Source organism: Anser anser (genome assembly GCF_964211835.1).
Source record: "Anser anser genome assembly, chromosome: 2".
Taxonomy (NCBI): domain Eukaryota; kingdom Metazoa; phylum Chordata; class Aves; order Anseriformes; family Anatidae; genus Anser; species Anser anser.
Window position 1 is genome coordinate 54,437,742 of NC_139721.1, and position 21,060 is coordinate 54,458,801.

Sequence of the window (21,060 nt, forward strand, 5' to 3'; positions counted from 1 at the left end):
CTATAGCCTCTCCTCCCCCTCCCTTCTGGTAGCATTTGCTGCGGCTGCAAGATTTCAAATGTGCTCTACTGGGGACGTGTTGATGTGGGGACATGAAGAAAAGCTTGCGCCATAGAAGTGTTGTGAGAATACCATGGTTCCTCAGTGACTGTGCTTTTCCTGACATATTTTTCTCAGATGCTACCTATTGTTTCCTGATTGCTGATCATCCGTTTCTTGCTCTTGTTAGGCCAGTGCAGCTCTTCCATACACAGAATGTCCCAGTGTTTGCATGGTGCTCATTGTCCTCAATGAACTAATGTCTCTTACTCATTTTGTTGACCCCCCCCCCATAATTATGAAAAGTTTTGAGATTTTTTTTCCTCTTCAGTTATTCTTTCTGCATCCCCCCAGCCTTTTCTCTTTCTAAAGTCATCCAGTGATGTCCATTTAAAGAGATTTTTGGTGGACAAATAGAGAGCAGACTGTATCCTACATGTTATTTTCACAGTTTTTCCAGAAATATGATTGTTTCTGTAGTACATGCATCTGTATGTATCCTCTGTCTGCTTTATGTCTTAAAAGTGACTTCAGTAAAAATGATTATAGGTGAAATGTGTCACCAATTTATCACACTGTCTCCAGTGAGTAGAAATGAATATGCGTTTGGGCACAGAGAATTTAAAAGTAAGATGATGTGAGCACACAAAAGCAAGCTGCTGTTTGTATGTATTTTTGGCATCTCTGGTTGGTTTTGTAGAACATTTGGCAGATGTTTTGTTGGGAATTAGAGAGACAGCTGCTTTAAAGACCTACATGAATGGAAGCAAAAGAGGACTGGCTGACCAGGTCCCAGTTGATTTCATTCTGCCATCTCTATGAGAGTAGGAAGCAATATAAGGACGTATGAATGGAAGAAGCAGGAACTGATTCTTTTCCTCTGGCAAATGCTGGCACTATTTCTCATAATCATTGGCCATGTTGCCCTCCTCATTTAGCATCTAAAAATTGTGTTTGATCTGCCAGATGGATTCGGGACACACAGTAGTCATGCAGCTTTTCACAGTGTTGTTAATAGGCTATCAGCAGTTCTTGGTGCTTTGTGGAAGTAAATTTCTTCTTCACTTTGAAGGATTTTCTACTGCTAGACAGGCAGTTTTATTTAGTATAAATCCCCATCTTTGTTATGAAACTATAAAACTATAAAAACTGTAGTACTGCTGAATGTTTGGCATATTTTTAAGTAATAGCCTTTTCCTACCGATATGTGTCCTGTCCTTCTGACAGGTCATTAAAAAATAGTTTCAAAGGCAGAAGCTGAGATATGAACATGAAAAAGTTGTAAATACCGTATATTTATATATAAATATGAGCAATAAAGAAGTAATAGTCATAACAGCAACTGAGTAGTACTTACTTCTCTGAAAATATGGTGCACCTTCTTAACATATCATGTTCACTGGAAAGTGCCAGACCCTTGGTTAGAGAATTCAGCAGAAATTCCTGCTCAGATCTTTCCCCTATTCATCTGGAATATTTATTTATTTCAGTAACTATTCAGAAAATCTCAATGGGGATTGAATCAACAGAACGCTTTAGAAAGCATAAAATGAAATAATTGATGAATTTCAAAACAGGTATTCTTCTAACTTTCCCTGTAGGCCTGGAACTGTCTCAACTTTCTGAACACTACGATGGTGGCTCTTGCCTTCTTCACCCATCTTAATGTTTATTCATTTATTTGCCTAGAGTTTGACCATTTGTGCTTTTTCTTTTGGACAAGGTAGAATCTTAGCCTTGTTGACGTTCAGGCTGTGTATAAATCAAGCGGAGTTTTCAGTTCCAGCAGCACTGGAGGGAGATGCTTACTGCCCATGTGCTGTGAAAGTTTATAGGCTTCGTTTAGAAATGTCATCAGAGAGGGCTCAGAAGTTTTGTGGTGCTTCCTTGGAATATTGTCACATGCTGCTATTTTATCTTTTCCTGGAATGCTGAAGTTCGCTTTCTTATATAAATTACAGCAAGTCTGCATTACATAACCCCATGCTCTGAAATGTCTGCTTTACTGTGGTTTGAATATTAAGCTCTGTAGTTAAGTTCCATTTTTTTTTTTTTTTTTATATCTCAGCAGCCATCCAGAGATGGCAATACCTTTCATGATAAAGGCCAAGGTGCCGTTTCACAATTAGTGAGGGGAATGCTGCTTTCACTGTGCCTTCTACAATAAAAAGGCATGTAATGAAAAGAAGCAAGTAGTGGAAGCAAGCTCTAGATACTGTAATTGCAGTCTAATTTTTTGGAAACCATTTGTAATAAATCAGGCAATTATTCTGCCTCTCTAAATCTTTCCCCTGAGCAGCAGACCTGAATTATTTAAAATAATATACCTCCATAAACTAACTGGGAAATTACATTGTTGCGCTCCCACTTCTGTTAAAGTCCAAGGCACTGGTAATAGGATGAAATCGTACTAGGAATCTCTGGATTAGTATGTCACAGCTGTGGGGTGAAGGGGTTGAAGCAAACTCTGTGCAACATGCGACAGTAAAGCCAGGCAAAACACAGTGGTTGAAATACTGAACAACTGGAAATAAAAGTAGTACTGGCACCCTGGTATTTCAACATGTGTTCACACGTTAACATTCAGTTTCTGTTTCTGAGATGTTGCTCAAATTCAGGAAGAGCGGTGGTTACAGATAGTGGCAGGCACAGCCAGGATCAGCTTAGCCACCTGGCTCAGGCAGATACAACATCAGCATGGGGCTTGCTTTGTGTCTGAAGCAGTTATTTTGCATGTTGTAAACTGCTTTTACCAACTTTTCATGCATGAAGCCCTAGCTACGAAATGAGGACATTCTACCTGTGATTTTAGGATGGCGTCACTTTGGTGACATGGCACGGATTGGTTTTTTTCCCCCAGCGAATCTGGTACACTCAAATTGTTCTTGCCAATGCGCTTGGAGTCAATGGCTTTCATATTTCTTTTCAGAGTCTGCCTTACTTTCCTGCACATTACAAACACTTAGACATATGATGCTCTTATTGTTTTCTTCCACAGTAGTCATACCCTATGTTGTTTGAATACTTGGTAAGGACAGTACTGCTGCCGGCTGCATCAGCAGAGCTGTAGGTCTTTTGCTATTATTTTAATGCTTTTCTTATTAAGGTCATGTTTAAAAGACAAATAAATCGGGTTGTCATTTAAATTATCTCCCTTCTTTCAAGGCGTGAATTCAACAGCAGGTCAAGAAATCTGTAAATCAGTCATTGGTGAAATATGGACATTTTGAGTGTGACTAAATGACGAAAGAAAAAGATGACTTCTTTTGCAGGGAGGAAGAGCATACTAATGCTTTTCTGATTAGGCTGTGTTTAATGTTTCAGTGTTGCACTGCAGGAAGCTTCAGATTTATTTAAAGTATGTGGTGATAGTGAACTGACAGTATTCAGCTGCAACGTTGTTTTTAAGTGTGTTTCTGTCAGGCAAAGCTCAGGTAGAGAGGCTTCCGTGACCACCTGAAACGTGTATCTTAATTATGTCATTTTATGTGTATGAGAAAGAAGAAAAAAGAACATGAAAATGAAGCTGTTTCGGAGGATGATGGGCAATAGCTGTGCCTGGAGATATTTGGGGCACTTTAACCCACAGTACTGTTGTGATAATCTTGTTTTTAAGAACCCTCTGAAAGGAGTTCTTCTTGAAGGAAATTGGGTACACGATCAAAAGGGTTAATTTGAATAAACATGTATGTTCTGGATCTGGTTACCTTCCAAATATTACTACGCCACACATTCAAAAAGCAAACAAGCAAAACCCAGGGCCTTTACAAATTATTTTGTGAAGTCCACAATGGTCTTTTTTATCTTGGATCTGTCTGTCATGAGTTATTTTGCTGTATCTATGTGGGCCAGGGTGGAAGCAAGTATCACATGGTTTGTCAACACATATTAATCATTCTGAGAAAAAGATTTGAGCAATTACAACAAAGAAGCTATTTTTTTAAATTAAATTCTTTTTTGAAAAACTGCTTTCTTTTGTCAATTTTCTTATAGGGAGGTTCCTATCAAGGATGCCAAAGAATATGCAGAATCTATAGGTGCAATTGTTGTTGAAACCAGTGCAAAGAATGCTGTTAACATTGAAGAACTCTTTCAAGGAATAAGTAAGTAAATTAGTTTATAAACAAGATTTTATTTATTTATTTTAAATGGTGATTGTTTAGAGGGCTTCTGGAAATGGTTGTCTGTTTCGGGTCTAAAATCTTCTTTCCCAAGGACATCAAGAAATTCGTTAGGCCAGTAGTGTGGCTGCTTTTTATGCAGATGTAAGCTAAGAGTGACTTTGAATGTGCTAGAGCAAAACATAGTAGATATAGGGTAGGCTTCTTCCTTCTAAATCTGTGTCTAAATCCCAAACTGGGTCGTATCTTCTGTTTCAGACCAAGTCTGCTGTAGAGGAAATACTGTTGATCTTATCATTGTGTTGATAAAAACATAAATGTTGAGAAATGTGCCTGGAGGGCTACAACAAGTAGAAAATAGTCATTCCAGTGGAATCCATTTAAAAAAAAAAAAAGTTCTCTCCAAGTCTTTTAAACAAGATGGGGCTGACATTCCTCACAAGGATCAGAAAAAATGTCTGGTTCAGTTTGTGTCCTACGAATTCCAGTTTGGGTCTCTGGCTGAGAGTGGGAGGAATCACAGGACCTTGTGGGCTGAAAGGGACCTCAGGAGACCTTCAGTCCAACTTCTTGCTCAAAGCAGACTTGCTAGTGAGTTCAGACCAGGTTGCTCAGGCCTTTTTCCAGCTGGGCCCAAGGGCAGATGTCCCACAACCTCTCTGGGCAGCCAAATCCAGTACTTAAATAGTCCTCACAGTGGCATGGCCCTCTCCCTCCACCACACCCCATATCAAGTCAGAACCTCCCCTGGTTCAATTCTTAGCCGCTGCCACACCAGTTTGCCAACATTTTTATGTTGTGGTGCCCCAAACTGGATGCATTACTTAGCAGGCGTTAACGCTATCTAGAGGGAGCTAAACACTTCACTTGATCTACTGGCTTACGTGTTGTTGGTATGACTCAGGATGCTGTTGGCCACCTTTGCTGCCAGGGAGCACTGCTGGCTCGTGCTCAGCTTGCTGCCCACAGGTCCTTTAGGGCAGAGCTTCTCCCTGGGCTGCCAGTCCCCAGGGAGTCCTGTAGCCAGGAGCTCTTCCTTTCCCCGTGAAGGACTTGGCATTTGTCCTTTCTGAATCACACAATGCTCCTGTTGTCTCACTCCTTCTAGCCTAATGCCCTCTGAACAGCAGCCCTGCCCTCAACCGTGTTGACTGCACCTTTGATCTTGTCATTGTCTGCAGGCTTGGAGTAGATGCATATTTTTTCTCCTTCAGGTCACCAATATAAAAGATATTAAGCAAGGTACCTGAAGTTCTTGTCTTGTAACTGGCTTACAGGTAGATACATACTGTTAACTAGTGGCCTTTAAGTCTGATGATCCAGCCAAATTTTCATGCAGCTAATAGTCTACTTATCTAGACTATAAAAGCCCGACTTGTGTATATCAGGATGCTGTAGGAGAAAATGTTGAAAGCCTTGCTGAAGTCAAGGTAAGATGACATCCAGTTCTCTCCCCTCATCGCAGATCCAGCAATATTATCATTTAGGACAATAAGGTTGGTCAGGTATGGTTTACCCTTGTTAAGCCCATGCTGACTGGTCCTGTTCACCTTCTTTACCTTCACGTGCTCAGAAGCAGCTTCTGAGAGGATTTGTTCCAAGTTTTTTCCAGGAAGCAGAGTGAGGCTGACCACCCTCTAGTTCCCAGGCTTATTATTCTTGCCCTTTTGGAAGACAGATGTAACATTTGCCTTTCTTCAGTCATAGGGGACCTCCCTCAATGTCCCAAACCTTTCAAATATGATAGAGATCATAAAAATCAGCTTTGCAGTGACGTTGGCTTTCCTTCTCTCTGCACCCTCAGGCCTGTAGGGGTTGAGATTTCTTAAAAGCTCCATGACTTGATCCTCTTCCGTCACTGGTGGTTCCTCCTCTCCCCGAACCCTGTTTTTTGGGGTGCAGAGGCCTAGGAGACAGCATGTCCAGCTCAACCTCACCTTTGTTTCTCTAAGGTCTTCATTTTATTTCCCTTCACGTATTCATAATCAGCTTGTATTATCTATTGTGTTTTGCCTGAGATAGGCCTGTTCAAGTATTGCTTGGCTTGCATGGGTTGTATTTGAAATTGTCAATGAGAACTGATATTCCTAGAATACATCTACCTTTCTGTTACGTCCTTTAAAAAAGGGCGAATGTGTAACATGGCTGTCTGGAGGAACCGGTTCTTCCTTGTGATAGTTTACTTCCTTGCCTGTCTCTGACGGTTGTGAATGTTCTAGCGGAGGAACTCATCCTTGCCACGTAATTAGATAATTAGTTTCCATTTTTGATAGGCAGCGCTGCAGCTGGCAGCATGAACTGCCCCTAATAATGGGTATATTAGATGAGGAAAATCAGCTAAATTGAATTTAGTATGAACTAGATAAGCAGGCAAGTGCACTTAATACCACAGGCAATTATTTCTATATATAGAAATATTAGGTCTCAGTGGATGTACTCGTGACTTTATCAAGTACTCAGAGGAGAGAAAGGAGAGATTTGGTAGTATGTGTTCACAGAAATACAGTGAAAACCAAGTGAAAAATGCTTAGCTAGCAGGAGGATGAATTAATATGATTGACTGACCAAAGGGATAACTTTCTGATACCTTAACACCACTTCAGTCGTTGTATTTAGGGTTCCAGTGAGCAGGCTGCAACTTCAAAAATAGTCTGTCTTTGGAACGAGTTGCATGGCAGCATTTCTGCCTTTTCTGTGCATGAAGCCCCTCTGTGGGGCTCCAACCCTGTTGACAGTTTTATTCACGTGGTGTCCTGTAAGCCTTGCTGCTGCTTTGGGTTTGCTTTCATGCTGCCTGAGAGATTGTGCCCTTCTCACTGTGCTTCTGTAGAAGGGCATGGTGCAGCTCCCCAGCCGCATAGCAGAGGCAGCAGCTATTGTGCAGAGTGGCTCTTGTAGGTATGCTTTCTTAATGTATTGTCTGTTTTGCAGTCTGGATTTAAGAGGAGACTCCAACACGTATGGAGAATTTCTCCATTAAAAACCTTCCCAAAATAGATGCAGCAAACAGAAAGGGTAGACTACACTTTAATTTATCTAAAAAGTTACTTTCTGATTGCTTACACTTTATATTTCCAAGGATGTTTGAACATAACCATTTCAGCTTTCTGAAGTGGATAACAGCTGTCTCTTTTTCAGGGAAAATATTGTGACTGGAGTGAAATAGTATAATGGGAAAAAATTACTCCATGTAATGAGATAGAGAAGGTGGAAAATAAGAGGGAAACTGGGTTGTTTTGCTGACAACCAGATAAATCTTGACAAAATTATGGAGGTTATAGACAGATCACTTCATTTATAAAGTTACTGTGCTACATTATTTTTAAAAGATTTTTTTTTTTTTTTGATAAGTCTCAGGATTTGAGGATTTGGCTGCTTTGAGGTATGTCTAAGTTGCAGAGCCTTAAAGCAAATATGTTATCCTTAATTCTTCCCAAGAAAATGCAAGGTGTGAAAGACTAGAATCTGCAAAAACTTTTCATTTTTGACAATGGGGCAAATGTGGTGGGACAGGGACTCTGCAGGCAGTATACTTAGCCCAATAAAGTTGGGGATGCAGACTGAGCAAAAGAGTCAGCAAAGTCGGTGTCCTCTGTGCTGGAGAGTTTTCACTGAGCTGCATAATCAAATGCAGCTCCTGGCTGTCTGTTGTACCTCTGTGATTTCAGACGGCAAGCCACTCAACTTAGCCTGATTACATTTAGCAGCGCCTGACTGAAGGCTTGCTGTGATTGTGAAACATCACATGGCTGCTTATTTCTCTGTAAACAAGAAAAGAATGTCATTAGTACAGTCATATATTCCCTGCTTGGATTAAATTTTTCCAGATGACTTTCTTGAAAGGTTTTTGGCATCAAAAGGGTTTCAAATTTCTTTTATATATAAAAAAAGATTGTATATAAAGATCATATAATTATATATATATTTAATGTGTTCTACTAGTTGTGTTATTTATGTTTGTAAGGGTTTTTTATTTTTGTTTAAGAGATAAGTGTCTATGCAAGTGAATGTTAATTAAGTTTTGATTCCCAGCCTTAGAAGGATCACAGCCCTAGGAGATGCTGGGAACTCGCCACTTGTATAGACTTCAGCAACGGCAAAAATGCCAGGAATGTATTAAAAATAGTGGTAAAAGTTGTGGATGTGTGTTGGGTCACACCATGTCTGTATATCCCTTCTTGTTTATGGGTACGCTGTAGTACACTGACCACTGATTGTGCCTGTGAAGGCAGCTTACCCATCAGGTTTTAAATGACTAAATGAGCTTCCCCAAGTGTACTGCTTCCCCAAGCAATCACACCCTTGTAATTTTCAAACACCCGCTCATTTAACAAGTAAAACAAGCCTTAGTTACATTATTCAAATCTGGTACACACCCAGCTGTTTGTCTTCAGTGTGTGTGTATACTGCCTGTTATCTGAGCACGGAGGTGCCCCAGAAACCAGAGAGAAGATTACATAAAAGCCACCTCTGCGAACGGCAGAGCTGAGATGTACCTCCCAGGTTAACAGCCCTCTGCCTCCGCAGGTCCAAAGGTAAACAGGCAGTGGGACAAGCAAGCTGCTGAAGAATACCTAGCCAAATGAAATAGGAAACAACCATGTGCTTAAGCAACAAATAAACTCTGGATGTACATTATTTCTTCAAGTCTGGCAAACATAGGGGCCTGTGCTACCAAAGGAACCAAGGCTGGAGTATTTCAGCACCTTCTGTGAAATGAGGAATAGGATTATCGGGGTTTCTCTGCAGAAGGCTTGTAAAGAGCTGTTATCACACTCGGTCTTACTGAGGCTAGTAGTAAGAGCATGAGACGGGCTTATGTTTTACAATCCATAGAAGAAAGTTCTTCCTAGAGTAGGCTTGCTAATTAGAGCAGAGAGTTTCTGTCTCTGGATACAACCTTTCATGTGGTAAACGCTCAGTTATACGCATATGAAGCCATTGATTTTCTGATGCCTTGCCAGCAGCTCGTATATTGAATATTTAATGTAACCCAAATACTTGTTTCCTAGAAATACTGGGAGATTAAAAAACAACAACAACGAAAAAGACCCTCTGGAGTTTACAACTTAACCACTTGTACACTCAACAAACTGCAGAGGAATGTATAAAATGGCCTTACTTGCATGAATGGAGTTGTAGGTGGGCTTTGTGTGGCTTTCATTCTGTTATCTGCTGATATGCAGAGATCTGCGAACCACTGTGGAGAGGTCTATGAAAGACATTTTAAGCAACTCAAGTACTTTTACGCTACAGTGCAATTCACATGCCACTTTTGGCATGTGATTTGCTATAACCCAAGCTCATAACTGAATTTTTGTGGGAGGCATTCACAATACTGTAAAAGATGAAAGAAAATTACTCTAACTTATAAATGTTTGAGATTCTATTCTTTACAGTTTACCCTCCCTGTGTTATAGGATTATTTCTCCTCTTGCTTTCAAAATTTTAATTAGTGAGGCGAAATTTACTGGCCTTTGGACTACTCTTAAAGTTAAATTTGTAAGGGCCTGGAATTCTCTCCAACCATAGGTGAGCTTTTCAACATAAACAAGTCAGTAAACCAAAACAGACCCAAATTAATTACAGCAGGACCTCAACTCAAGATTGGAGCTCTTATTAATTAAAGGCGTTAGGCTTCCTGTTATTTACTTTGATGCATATAAGATATGTCTTTTTTTTTTTCTGATGATTTTGATTACATAAACAGTATTGCCACTTGCCCTAGCAAGAACTTGAATGTCACAATTCTATCCTTTTGCTTAAAAAAAAAAAAAATCTCAGTTGGAGATGCTATTAGATATGCTATTAGTAGCATTAAAATAATTGCAACCTAACTATGTTCAATTATGCAATGTCCTTTATTGTAAACGTGTGCTACCTTGCATGAAAATTTACTGCGTGAAGTAAACAGCCATCAGCTCCATAAATTGGGAAAATTCTGCTTCACTGCAAGTATGGGGGAGAAGAGGAAAACAGAGACCGACTACTGGGACAAACTTTATAACCCGCATAAGAGACATGGGGAAAATCTACCATACCAGTGAAACTGGTTTCAAAGGATGAAAGGATTTTGGGGAGATAAGAAGTGTGACTGCCATAAGTCCCACAAGTGCACAAAGGGTCACGTATGCAAATGCCAAAACTGTTGGGTAAGATGTGCCTGCTGCATTCCGCCGTGCATTCACGGATGGCTGGCTTTGCTAATATGGTTTATAGAAAGCAGTGCTTTGCAGGGGTTCACCTTGCTGTGATACAGCTAGCAATTTTAGGAGGAGATTCTGGCCACTGTCTAACCATTGTACTTGAGGCAGCCCAGCTTTTCTCAGGTGAGCCACAGCAAGCACATTGCCAGAAAGCTGTGTGGCAGCCGTTAGGCTGCTGCTCTGGAGCCAAGTGAGATGGATTTCACGTCCCACCCTAACAAAAATGCCCCCTTCCTCCAGCCTCCTCTCCCCAACCCCCCAGTGTTGTACACCATTTTCAGAAAGAGAATAGGTGGGAGAAATGCACAGAGCCACAGTGTGCAGCACCACAATGCATTGCCTCTTACCCTTAGCAGAACTGTAGTTTTGTTAGATAACAGGACTGTGCTTCTTTTGGGCTTGAATTTCATCACTTGGATGTGCCAGCTAAGGTTGATCGCATCACATCCATTTTCCTTTCTCCTACACACACTAATTGACTATCTGTTCACCGCTTACAACTGGAGGATCACATTCAAAAAGGAACAAAGAGAGCAGATTTTATTACTGTGGTGATGCATCATGCTTCCAGCTGCAGCAGAGCAATCCCCATCTGCCTTTCTTCAAGATCTTCTTGCAGAGCTGTCACCCAGTCCCCATTGCCTCTTTTGCTTCCTCCTCCAGTTTTCTTTTTTCTCCCTTCTTATTTAGTTTACCTCTTGTCCCTCCCTCCCTTCCTTTGCCTCTGGCACTCTCAGAACCACAATTCCCAGAGTGCCAATTAATCTCTTTGCATTACAAATCTCCGATCCAAAAGCAGGAGTTGGAACTCAGCCGGGCGTTGGAGAAGACCCTGACCTTCATTCTGGACTGCCTCAGCCCAACTCAGACATGCCAGAAAGGGGGAGATACAGCTGATTTAGTGCTTCCCACCTGTTAACCTGGAAAGTTCACTTCAGAACCTTGATACTTCTGTAATTCTACATTGAGCAGTCTGTTGTGATGCTTATTATTTTATACGTGATTATGTGCTTATTGGAATGAGATCATGGAGGACCTCAAGGCCTCTGCATAGAGGTGAATGTTTACAAACAATTTCATTACATAAAATAATCTATGAAACATGCTCTAAACATTAGCGAAATTAAATCAAAATATGTAATTACATAATTAATGCAGGTGCAAAATCTAATTTTAAGTCACAGTCAATAGACTTGACTCCATGTAAGTGTCAGTGATGGGAACCATATGGAGCATTATATTGCCTCTAGCAGAATGATTTAATAATAAATCTGTAAGTTTCCCCTTTTACCAGTTCTTAGATAAATGTATGCACATCTATTTTTCTCTAATCAGCTATTTCATCTGGAATCCTAAAGCATGTGCTTGGTATTCTTTTGTCAAATGGTAAGCTGGCTGGCTGTATCCTGCTCTGTAAAATGTGGAAAAGGTATTCTTTTTATGGTCTAGTTTGTTAAGTTAAGCAATAGAAGAGTTCCATATCCCATAGAACTTTTGAGCTAGTTCAATCTTAACAGAGCAATATTCAGTCTGAGGAGGAACTGTCTTAATCTATTTATTTCTTGAGCAGAGAATTGTTGGGCCAAATGTCGGGGCACTACTGCTCCTATCTGATGTCAACTGCAGAAAATTAACAGTGCTGTAGGTTATAAAAGGTATATGGGCATTTTTTTTTTTCCTCTGGAACAGAAGTTATGTATGCCAGTGAAAAATACTTTTAAATGAGTATATACTTTTAAAAAATTAATTCAGTTTATAACCTCTATTGATCTTGACTCAGTGCCAGCTGGACTGTTTTGGTGTCAGCAATATTAACGCTATGTTTATCAATAGCTGAATTACAACATGAGATGATGACAATCCTTTTAGGTAGCAATAGCAGTTGAGCTGTTTCAGAAGCACCAAATGCAGATGAAGGCTCAGCATTTCTCTGCTAATCCTTCATGGTTTTTTGCAACTTAAACCTTTCCCTGTTACAATGCGGTTGTGAGACTGGCTGTTAAGGAGGCCCAGGGGGAGACAATCAGCCACACAGGTTTCTGGCTGGTTATTTTCCTATTACCTAGATCCATTGCTTTCTGTAATGAAAGCACGCTCTCTAAAATTAATGCCATTTCCCACGACTCTCAGTGAAGAATCACCATACCGTTTGCTGTGGAGCCGGTTCCCAGTTAGTTATTAGACTGAGTTTCATGCTCCAGCAGAAGTTACTCCTGTCAGCTCCTCATCGGATGGTAAAAGTTCCCTGGGCAGGGATAAGTTTTGTTACTAAAATTAAAATGATTTAACTTGATGGGTGAACAAATCTTGTAATAGGAGGAATAATGAGTGAGAGCAAACTCACCTACTAAAAACAATACAAAACAAACAAACAAAACAAACAAAAGAAAACCTTGTAAACTTTTAAGCTGTTTAAAACTTTATTTCCTTGTGTTGAATTCAAGGGGGGATATCCAAACAACAGAAAACATGAGTGGTTAATGACAAACAGTACTTAAGGTCAAAGCCCAGAATAATTAATCAGCAAATATTATGCCTAGAGATTTTTCTCTTTATGCTTGGTATCTGTTATCTGCTTTTTTTAAAAAATCGTTATGAGAAATGAAACAAACCAAGGTGATTCTTAACTATGTGTATGGTGTCCTGCCCTGAACTGGCCAAAGTGTTTGCCGACCTTGAAGCTTACAATGTTTTTGCTCCAAAGATAAGCTTGCCTTCTTGTTTGCATACCATCAAAGTGCTATAGAAAATATTTTAAACTTATAAGAACTATGAAATACTGGATGAGAAACAGAGATAATAAGTGTTTAATGTGGACTTCTAAAATAAAAGTTAAGCTAGTTTGCCTGTAAGAGCTTTCCTCTTCCCAACTTACTGTAAGAAGAAACAAATGTTTAGGGATTGTTTGCTTAATGGTATCTTATGGAAACTGTGTCCATAGATTCCAACTGTTTTTAGCTACATTGTGCTCTGGGACGAATGGGCAGGTTTTTATTTTACCTGGAAATGGTAGGTATGTCTCTAAAATGACAACATTATCTTCTTGGAAAGCCTCTTACAGATAATACGTTCTTCATAATTTCTAAAGCTTTTACAAATTAGTGGAGACAGTCTCCAAACAAAGCTGATAGAACTGATTACACCCTAACATCCCTGACCACCTATTCTGCTTTTTATTTTACCTCAGAAGGGCACTTAGATTATGGCTAGATTTCTTGCTTGCATGCAGGGTGTAAAGTTGATATTTTACTGACCTAAAGTAGAGTGCAGAGTTGTAATGACAGTGCTTATACGTGCTTAAGCCCTCAAGATACTTGTTTCCTACTATGTTGGACCAGATACAGTATTTTTACCTTAGTAATATGATGAATTTTTGTCCTCTCATTCAGTTGTAGAAATACATAAGATTGTCTGCTTCAAAAGTCTCACTTTTGCTGTATAATACACCTGTTCAGAAATGATTGAACAAGATAGATGAAATTTTGATGGATTTGACCAAAGGTAATTTAGGGACAAGTTTGACCAATGAAATATTGCTGTTTGATTTCATTGGGATTGGATTTTACCTGAACGGTTTTAATTCATTTCCACCACCCTCAGGTAATTTGCAGGACTCAGGCTTCAAAGTATATAAATAATTCATGGAACGTTTGGGAAGAGAGAGCTGCGAATAAATACAGCAAAGGATGGGGAAATTTGAACTCTTAAGACCCACCTGTATTATGATCAGCTGTTCACCGAACCTTTATGTTCTCAAAGTGTCATATAACAACAGTTAAATATTTTGACTCTTGTTATTTAACACAGGTAAGAGTAAAAACAGGAGTAATTCACAGAAACTAGATTCAGCTTCAGAAAAAAATTTCCAGCAAGTCCACAGGGTAATGAGAAAGTAAGTTATCATGACTGTAACCTCTGAGATACTGAAAGAGAGATGACACAGTAGGTGTAATGGAAAAGCCAGGCCTGACCAAAGACAGAGACCAAGGTTGGACTTGGGAAGATCTTGTTTTTCCTCTTATAATTCTGATTATTGAGCATATTATGGTACGTTGTCCATGAGTGGATAAGCCAGTTAGACCAAAGATGCAGCAGTACTAATGAGACACAGGGTAGAGACGTGGATCAGTGCTTTATGCCCTGGGGGAGATCTCTAGGTCTTCTGTGATGGCTGAACTTCTTGCAGATGCTTAAAATAATCACCCCTTAAGACTATTAAGAAGTCAGGAGAGCTGGGGATGGGTGTTGTTAATTAATAAAAGCTGTCATCCCTGGAGACATAGGTACCCCTCGAAGGACAGAGGGATTCAATAAGAACCGATTTGTTTCTTTTTTCCAAGTAGAGGCAGTATGTATTTAATTACAGTTCTTTGTAAAACTCTAGTGTACAAGGACTAAATGACATGCAGATTTAGGAGTGTCAAGATCTTGTTAAACTAGAACCATTCATGTTTAAGTGGAATTAGGAGAAAGCCAAGAATTTTCTGCATCTTAATTGTGAATTTCTAAGTAAGATAACTTTGAAATACACATGTAACAATTTCAGTGTACTTAGGGCTTTCTTTGATAGCCATATTTCATATGTCTTTTTTAGATGTTAAAACATTCTTCTTTCATAAGCAGAATGCAAGGGGAAAAGATTCAAGGTACAAAGAAGATGGTTCTTTTCTGGTGAAACTTTACAGATGTAATTCTTACGGAAACTAAATCATCCAATTGTCTGCATGTGTTGTTACTACATTGGGAAAATTGAATATGCTGTGTCTCCTCATGTATTTCAGGTCGGCAAATTCCACCCTTAGATCCTCATGAAAATGGTAACAATGGAGCAATCAAACTCGGAAAGCAGACTTCACAGACGGGTAGGCGATGCTGCTGACCCAACTTGATCTTTTGCGATTTACTTGAAAAACAACACCATTTGCTTTTTCACTGAGAAAGGACTTCATGATCTCGGTGATGTGGCTCCTTATCTTGAAAGCAGTAATTTCAATACTTCCCGTGAGTAATAATGCAAGGACCAGAAGTGGAAAGCTTTACTTCAAAGCGATTTTGCAAAACCTACTTGGAAAATCCACTCAAAATTACAATGTCTTAAGAATTCTGATTCTCTGATTAAGCCAATGACTATTTTTTTTAATAAAAAGAACCTTTTATATTATAAATTCTAGATTTGCTACAAAAACTTCTCTTCTTACATTGCAAAGTGGACTTGGCATGTCTTTAGAGTTTTCTGTGTAACAATAGGGTGCAAAAACACACAAAACCAGAGTTTTGGCTTACGGTTTCTCTGTCATCTTGCTAGCTGGACTCTGCTTCTGTATTTTTCTAAATCTGTAGCTTCATCTTCTGCTCTCGGTAAATACCAGCAAGAACTGGACTGAATTTGCTAACTAGTAAAATGGATCCAAAGGATGAGTGAGTGCAATTTTTACAGGCTACAAGTCAAAATCTGTGTCATGAGGTTGCTGTGTATGTCAAAGAAGGAATCGTCATGAACGAGACTGCTGGACCCCATGCCGTTCTCACTGCTCTGGAAAGAATGGAAGTTGCAGCCACTGCGCTTTGCCTGAAATCATTTCTTTTCCAGGGCATAGGCTTTATTAATCACTGAAATTGTAGAGAACACAAATTTCGATTTAACGTCTGTTACTTACCATGTTTCCTCCAAATCTGTGTCCCAGACCAAAGTTGTCTCTGCTAAAAGATTCCACTTCTTTATTTCTAAAAGAGTGCCACGCTGCCCCAGTGAGTCAGGAGGACTCCTTCGTTGTCTCACCTCAGCACTCCAAGAAGTCTCACTGAGGCTGTTCCAAGAATGGCAGTTCTGTACAAAAATGGTTTAAGAAAGCACCATATAATTTGGGCTTAAAGGCTGGAATCTAATAAAACAAAATAGAATGTTTCCTTATGAATGCAATTCTGTTCATTTGTGGAATAGTCTCTTCACCAACACAGGGATCCAGTTTGGAAGACCCACTGCTTGATACATTTGAAGCTTAATGCACTTGAAAAAATATAGTGTAGAAAAATAAACCCAATAGATGGCTATGTACTGGGAATATTGTAAAACTGCATGTGTTCTCCACTTCCATCTTTTATGAATGTGTGTGATTGAGATGATAAATTATGGCTCTCTCTTCTTCATCAATTCAAATTGAAATCTGGACTAGGATAAGGAATACAGGCTTCAAAAGCAGAGTCCCACCCGCATTTCTCAGCATTCATTTGTTCGTTTACTGGGAAAGTTAAACTCAGCGCACGTTGTTGGGGGCTTTATGAAAAGTAATCAAGAGAAAAATAACTTTCTGCTATAAATTGTAAACAGACAGGCTAGAGCTGGGCTTCTGTGTTTATGCATAAAAACAGACTTTATTGCTAGGTTGTGAGATTGCTTTGATAAATAGCACAAAGTATTAGCGCTTGAACCAGAGCTGGATATACTGAACAGTATTATTTTCTTTTCTTCAGAGGGCTGAAATAATTAATGTCAGGTGGGATGTTCCCCACCTGATCTTATCTCAGAATCTAAACTACATTGTTTTTTTCACATATGCACGATGTTTCAGGTATTTTGGATTCCTTTGAAGTGCTTGAAAAGCACTTGTACTTGAAAATTTGTCCTTGGATAATGCACATAGACACAAGAGCTACCACCTGAAACGATAGTTAGGGTAAACTTTGTTTTGTCACCTATGTTGATAAAAGATCCATGCCACTGCTTAGTTGCAGCAAGTATTTTACAGATAATCCAGCGTCATTCACATGAAAATTCAGCGACAGGTGGGGAGGGAGACAGACTCCTTTAGGGACTCTCTCATCCCATCCCAGTATAAGTGCATCTGCCCAGGGTGCTTGGCTCTTTCCCTGAGCTGTTGAGGGAGCCCAGGCAGCTACAGGAAGGCAGGGGAGGTTAACCAGGCCTGCAGTGCTAAAGAAATATCAAACTGATCGACAACACAGATTCAGGTAGTTGATGGGATCTATGACCACACGCTGCAAGAGATCTGGTGCTTCCTAAGTAAAACCCGGTCAAAGGCTAGACCTGTTACCAAGAAAACAAGATATGATTTAGCCCACATTTTAAAAGATGTTAGGAATTTTAATTCAACGTATAACAGTTCTGCATAACTGACTTGCTAACTTTTCATAAATCTGTATGGCATCTTTCTTTTTGTAATGTGACATCTCAAAATGCATTAAATCCTACCTGAGATGTCTGAAAGCTCTGTAAGACAGTTCTACAAGTACCTTGTATAGTCTGATTTTCTGCTGGAACTGGCAATTCATGCTGGTCTGTGTGAAATAGATGTTGTCTTGAACAAGCAGCTCTCACAGCTGCCATTGAGCTGTTTGTGAATCAGTGCAGGTTGGTGAGTTACATCTTTAAATAGTGTAGAATTGGAAATTGCTACGATGGATCTCTGGCAGATTTTAAAATTCAAATGCTAGCAAAGTAGGCTAAAGGTATTTTTGCATTTGGTGGGCCAAATCTAAATTACTTTATTCTGCTTTTTGTCAAGGAAGTTTTAAATGAATAAGGATTTTGATTGATTAAGTTCTTGAAATTTGGGTTACGGTAAGCTTCAGTGGACAACTCAGAAGTCACAGGTGAAAATATAAAGCAACTGTATTGTACAGTAGCTTGCATATTCTTTGAAGATGGGGCCAGCATTCAATGATGATGTTGTCTATCTGCTGTTTGTCAAAGCTGAAATGCAGCTTTAACTTGCCTCTTCAAACAGGGGAATGGTTGGTTTCAAAAATTGTGATTTTCGAATGTGAAATTAATGATTTCTGCTTTCTTCTGTTGCCTTCATTGTTCAGAAAGTACCACCACCGTTCTTAAACAGCCAGAAAAATGACATAGAAAAAAACAAAGTCTGAGTCAAAAGTTTCAGCAGCAATCATAATTCCTTAGTAGTTAATGGCTGGTTGAAAGCTAAATTACTGTATAGGAGCACTTAAATCTGTAGTTGATCTGCTCTAATAATAATAATAATAGCAATAATAATAATAGTGCTGCAGTTCTTCACTGGCCAGCTGGTGCTGGACTTGTTGAAGATTGGTTTTCCCAAGAGAGCTGTCAGCAGGACTGAAACACGAGCTGCAGTGCCAAGTATGCTTGGTGGAGTCTTGTTTGCACCATGATTCAAGGCTGTGACCGTCCAGTTGTGGGTGACTTGCTTTTCCAGCTAGTCATGAACTAGTTTAAAATAAAAAAAATTAAAAAAAAAAAAAAGATTATGAAGGAACTAGTTTTCATATATGCTCTGCATATGTGTGTGTATATAAGTACAGTTTTATATTGTTATGCTGACATGTAGTGTTTTCACTATGTCTGGTTCTCATATACTGCACATTGTATTCTGTAAGTACATTTTTTTTTAATGGTCATTTCATCTTTAGGAACTAAAAGCTTCAGGCTGAAGGTTAGCAAGAAGATGGAGATACACATAGGTACTATTGTTGACTTGCCATTCTTATGCATGAAAATGGCATATTATAGAAAAGGTTGGTCTTGCAGACTGAGAAATCTACAAAACACCATTATTATCCAAGAATTGGGACTCAGAAGTATTGAAGTTGCACTAAAAAAGAAAAAAAAAAGAAAAAAAAAGAAAAAAAAGAGGAAAATAAAAAAAGTCCAATTATTTTTGTTCAAGATACAGCAGGTCTATCTGAAGTGCTACAATATAACATCGGTATACATTAATAACTAGAAAAGTTATCTATCATCCCTTGTCTGCTCACTAATCCTTCATGGCATGTGATGATAAGCATGACTAGATGTAATGAGAGCACTCTGACTATAATCAGACCTTTTCAGTACAGTGATGATGTATTTTAGTATCCTACCGTTAATTATTTAAACCACAGTCAGTGATAAATTGTCAGTTTAAAATCACTTGCTAAGTACTTTTCCTCTGTTTTGTTTATATAAGGGCTTTGATTGGGCTGGACCCACTCGCTTCATGTATAGGATGCTGCAATCTGTTAATACTTTAATTTCTGTTTTACATATTAATTGTATCATACCTAATAATATTTTTGCCCTAAAATGTAGTTTTTGTGTTTTATTTAACCTACAACGATTAACGCTAATAAATGTTTTAAATACCTTTGATTTGGGGACGTCTGGTTTCAATAAAGCAGAACAAAATAGGTCCTGCTTTTCACATTATTTGCTCTAGAAAAATGGCTGTCTGCGGATTGTTTAACTGGTATTTAAAATGCTGCTTGAAACGTGTGTGACTGCACTGGCCTTTTAGCAGAAGCTGAATGCATTCTGGGAGGATCCTGGAGTTCAGCCGGGCTTTCAAAAAACAGGAAAAGAGCATCTGAAAATTCCTTTCCCAAAAGTTGTTTGGCTTACCTGTTAGAAGTACCTGAGTGGCCAGTACCAGCGTGGAAATTTAGACTAGTGGCTGTCAGAAAGAAGCAAGCTTGTGGGTACCACTCGCGTGGAATAGTAAAGGTGACTAGTATGGCTCATGTGACACTCTTTCATACATTTTATTTTTGGCGGTACATTTCTTTTACTTTTTATTGATGCCCCTTGAGCGTGTCTTTAGGAATTAAGAATTAACACTCCCTTAAGAAGTGTGCAGTATTTCATACTTCTTAGTGCTACTGTTTCAAGAGGCCTTTAAACTCACCTGAATTTGTTGCACTGTCTGATTCAGAGATTTAAAGTTACTACCACAGTGATGAGGACTATGAATAAAGGTCTTATTTTTTAAGGTAGAAAATAGGATTTTGGAGTAAAGCTTTTCTAACTACCATGATAAATTCAATGCACACCAATAAAAGAGAAGCACATAAGAAATCTTATCAATATCTTGAATTACAGGACCATGGTGACTAAGAAGTAGCAGGTGACTAAACCCACCATTTATCTGTGCAAGGAGAAACCAGTATTTCAATGGGGATTATGTAGGCTGTGAGCGTACATCCCATTTGAAGATACCCAGCAGGATCTGTTCCCTACTTTAAAGCATTCATAATCACGTTGAAAAATTATGTATCTCTTTCCAGCTATTCAAAAATGAAAATGAACCCAGGTACATAACCATTAACTGCTCTTTGCAGTGGTGCCCAGCGGCAGGACAAGAGGCAGGGGGCACAGCTCTGAGCACCGGGCCGCACTTGTGTGCTGTGCGGGTGGCCGAGCACTGGCACAGGCTGCCCAGAGAGGCCGTGGGGTCTCCTCATGGAGACCTTCAGAAGCCGCCTGGACGTGGTGCTGGGCACCCTGCTCTGGGTGGCCCTGCTGGGGCAGGGGGCTGGGGCAGGGGGCCTCCAGAGGGTCCTGACAGCCTCAGCCGTGCTGGGATTCTGTACATAATTCAGGAAAGCCTAAGTAAGCTGCTTGTAACTACTATCAATCAGTGTGTTGGAAAATCAGAAGTGAATGCCGTTTTTCCTTCCAGTGCGGGGAGTTGTGCCCGTTGACATACAAGTCCTTGCATTGTTAGTGGGAGGTTTCACGTGGCTTGGGAGCATGTTCTCGTAGTGCTTTAGGTTAGTTTGTAGTTTTATTTTGCAATGGGGGGGAACTGTACAGTTGGCTGGGAAATAAACCCTCTCTGCTTTCCTTTTGAAAACTGAAGGTTGTGTCTCAGGGCACATAAGGAAAAGTATTTAATGTTACAGGCTTCAAAAACTTCCCTAATGCAGCTTCAGTCTTTCTG

At 39.5% G+C, this 21,060-nt stretch overlaps 1 protein-coding gene across 2 annotated transcripts in view; it reads left to right on the forward strand.

Annotated features, from left to right (window-relative positions):
* Positions 1 to 19,493, forward strand: part of RAB31 (RAB31, member RAS oncogene family) — a 63,999-nt gene extending 44,506 nt beyond the window's left edge. For both annotated transcript variants that reach the window (XM_083824020.1, XM_083824021.1), the window contains exons 6-7: positions 4,033 to 4,142; positions 15,148 to 19,493. In XM_083824020.1, the coding sequence (XP_083680146.1) occupies positions 4,033 to 4,142; positions 15,148 to 15,245 (208 nt within the window). In that variant the 3' untranslated portion in view covers positions 15,246 to 19,493. The remainder of the gene's footprint in view (positions 1 to 4,032; positions 4,143 to 15,147) is intronic.
* The last annotated feature ends 1,567 nt before the right edge of the window (positions 19,494 to 21,060 follow it).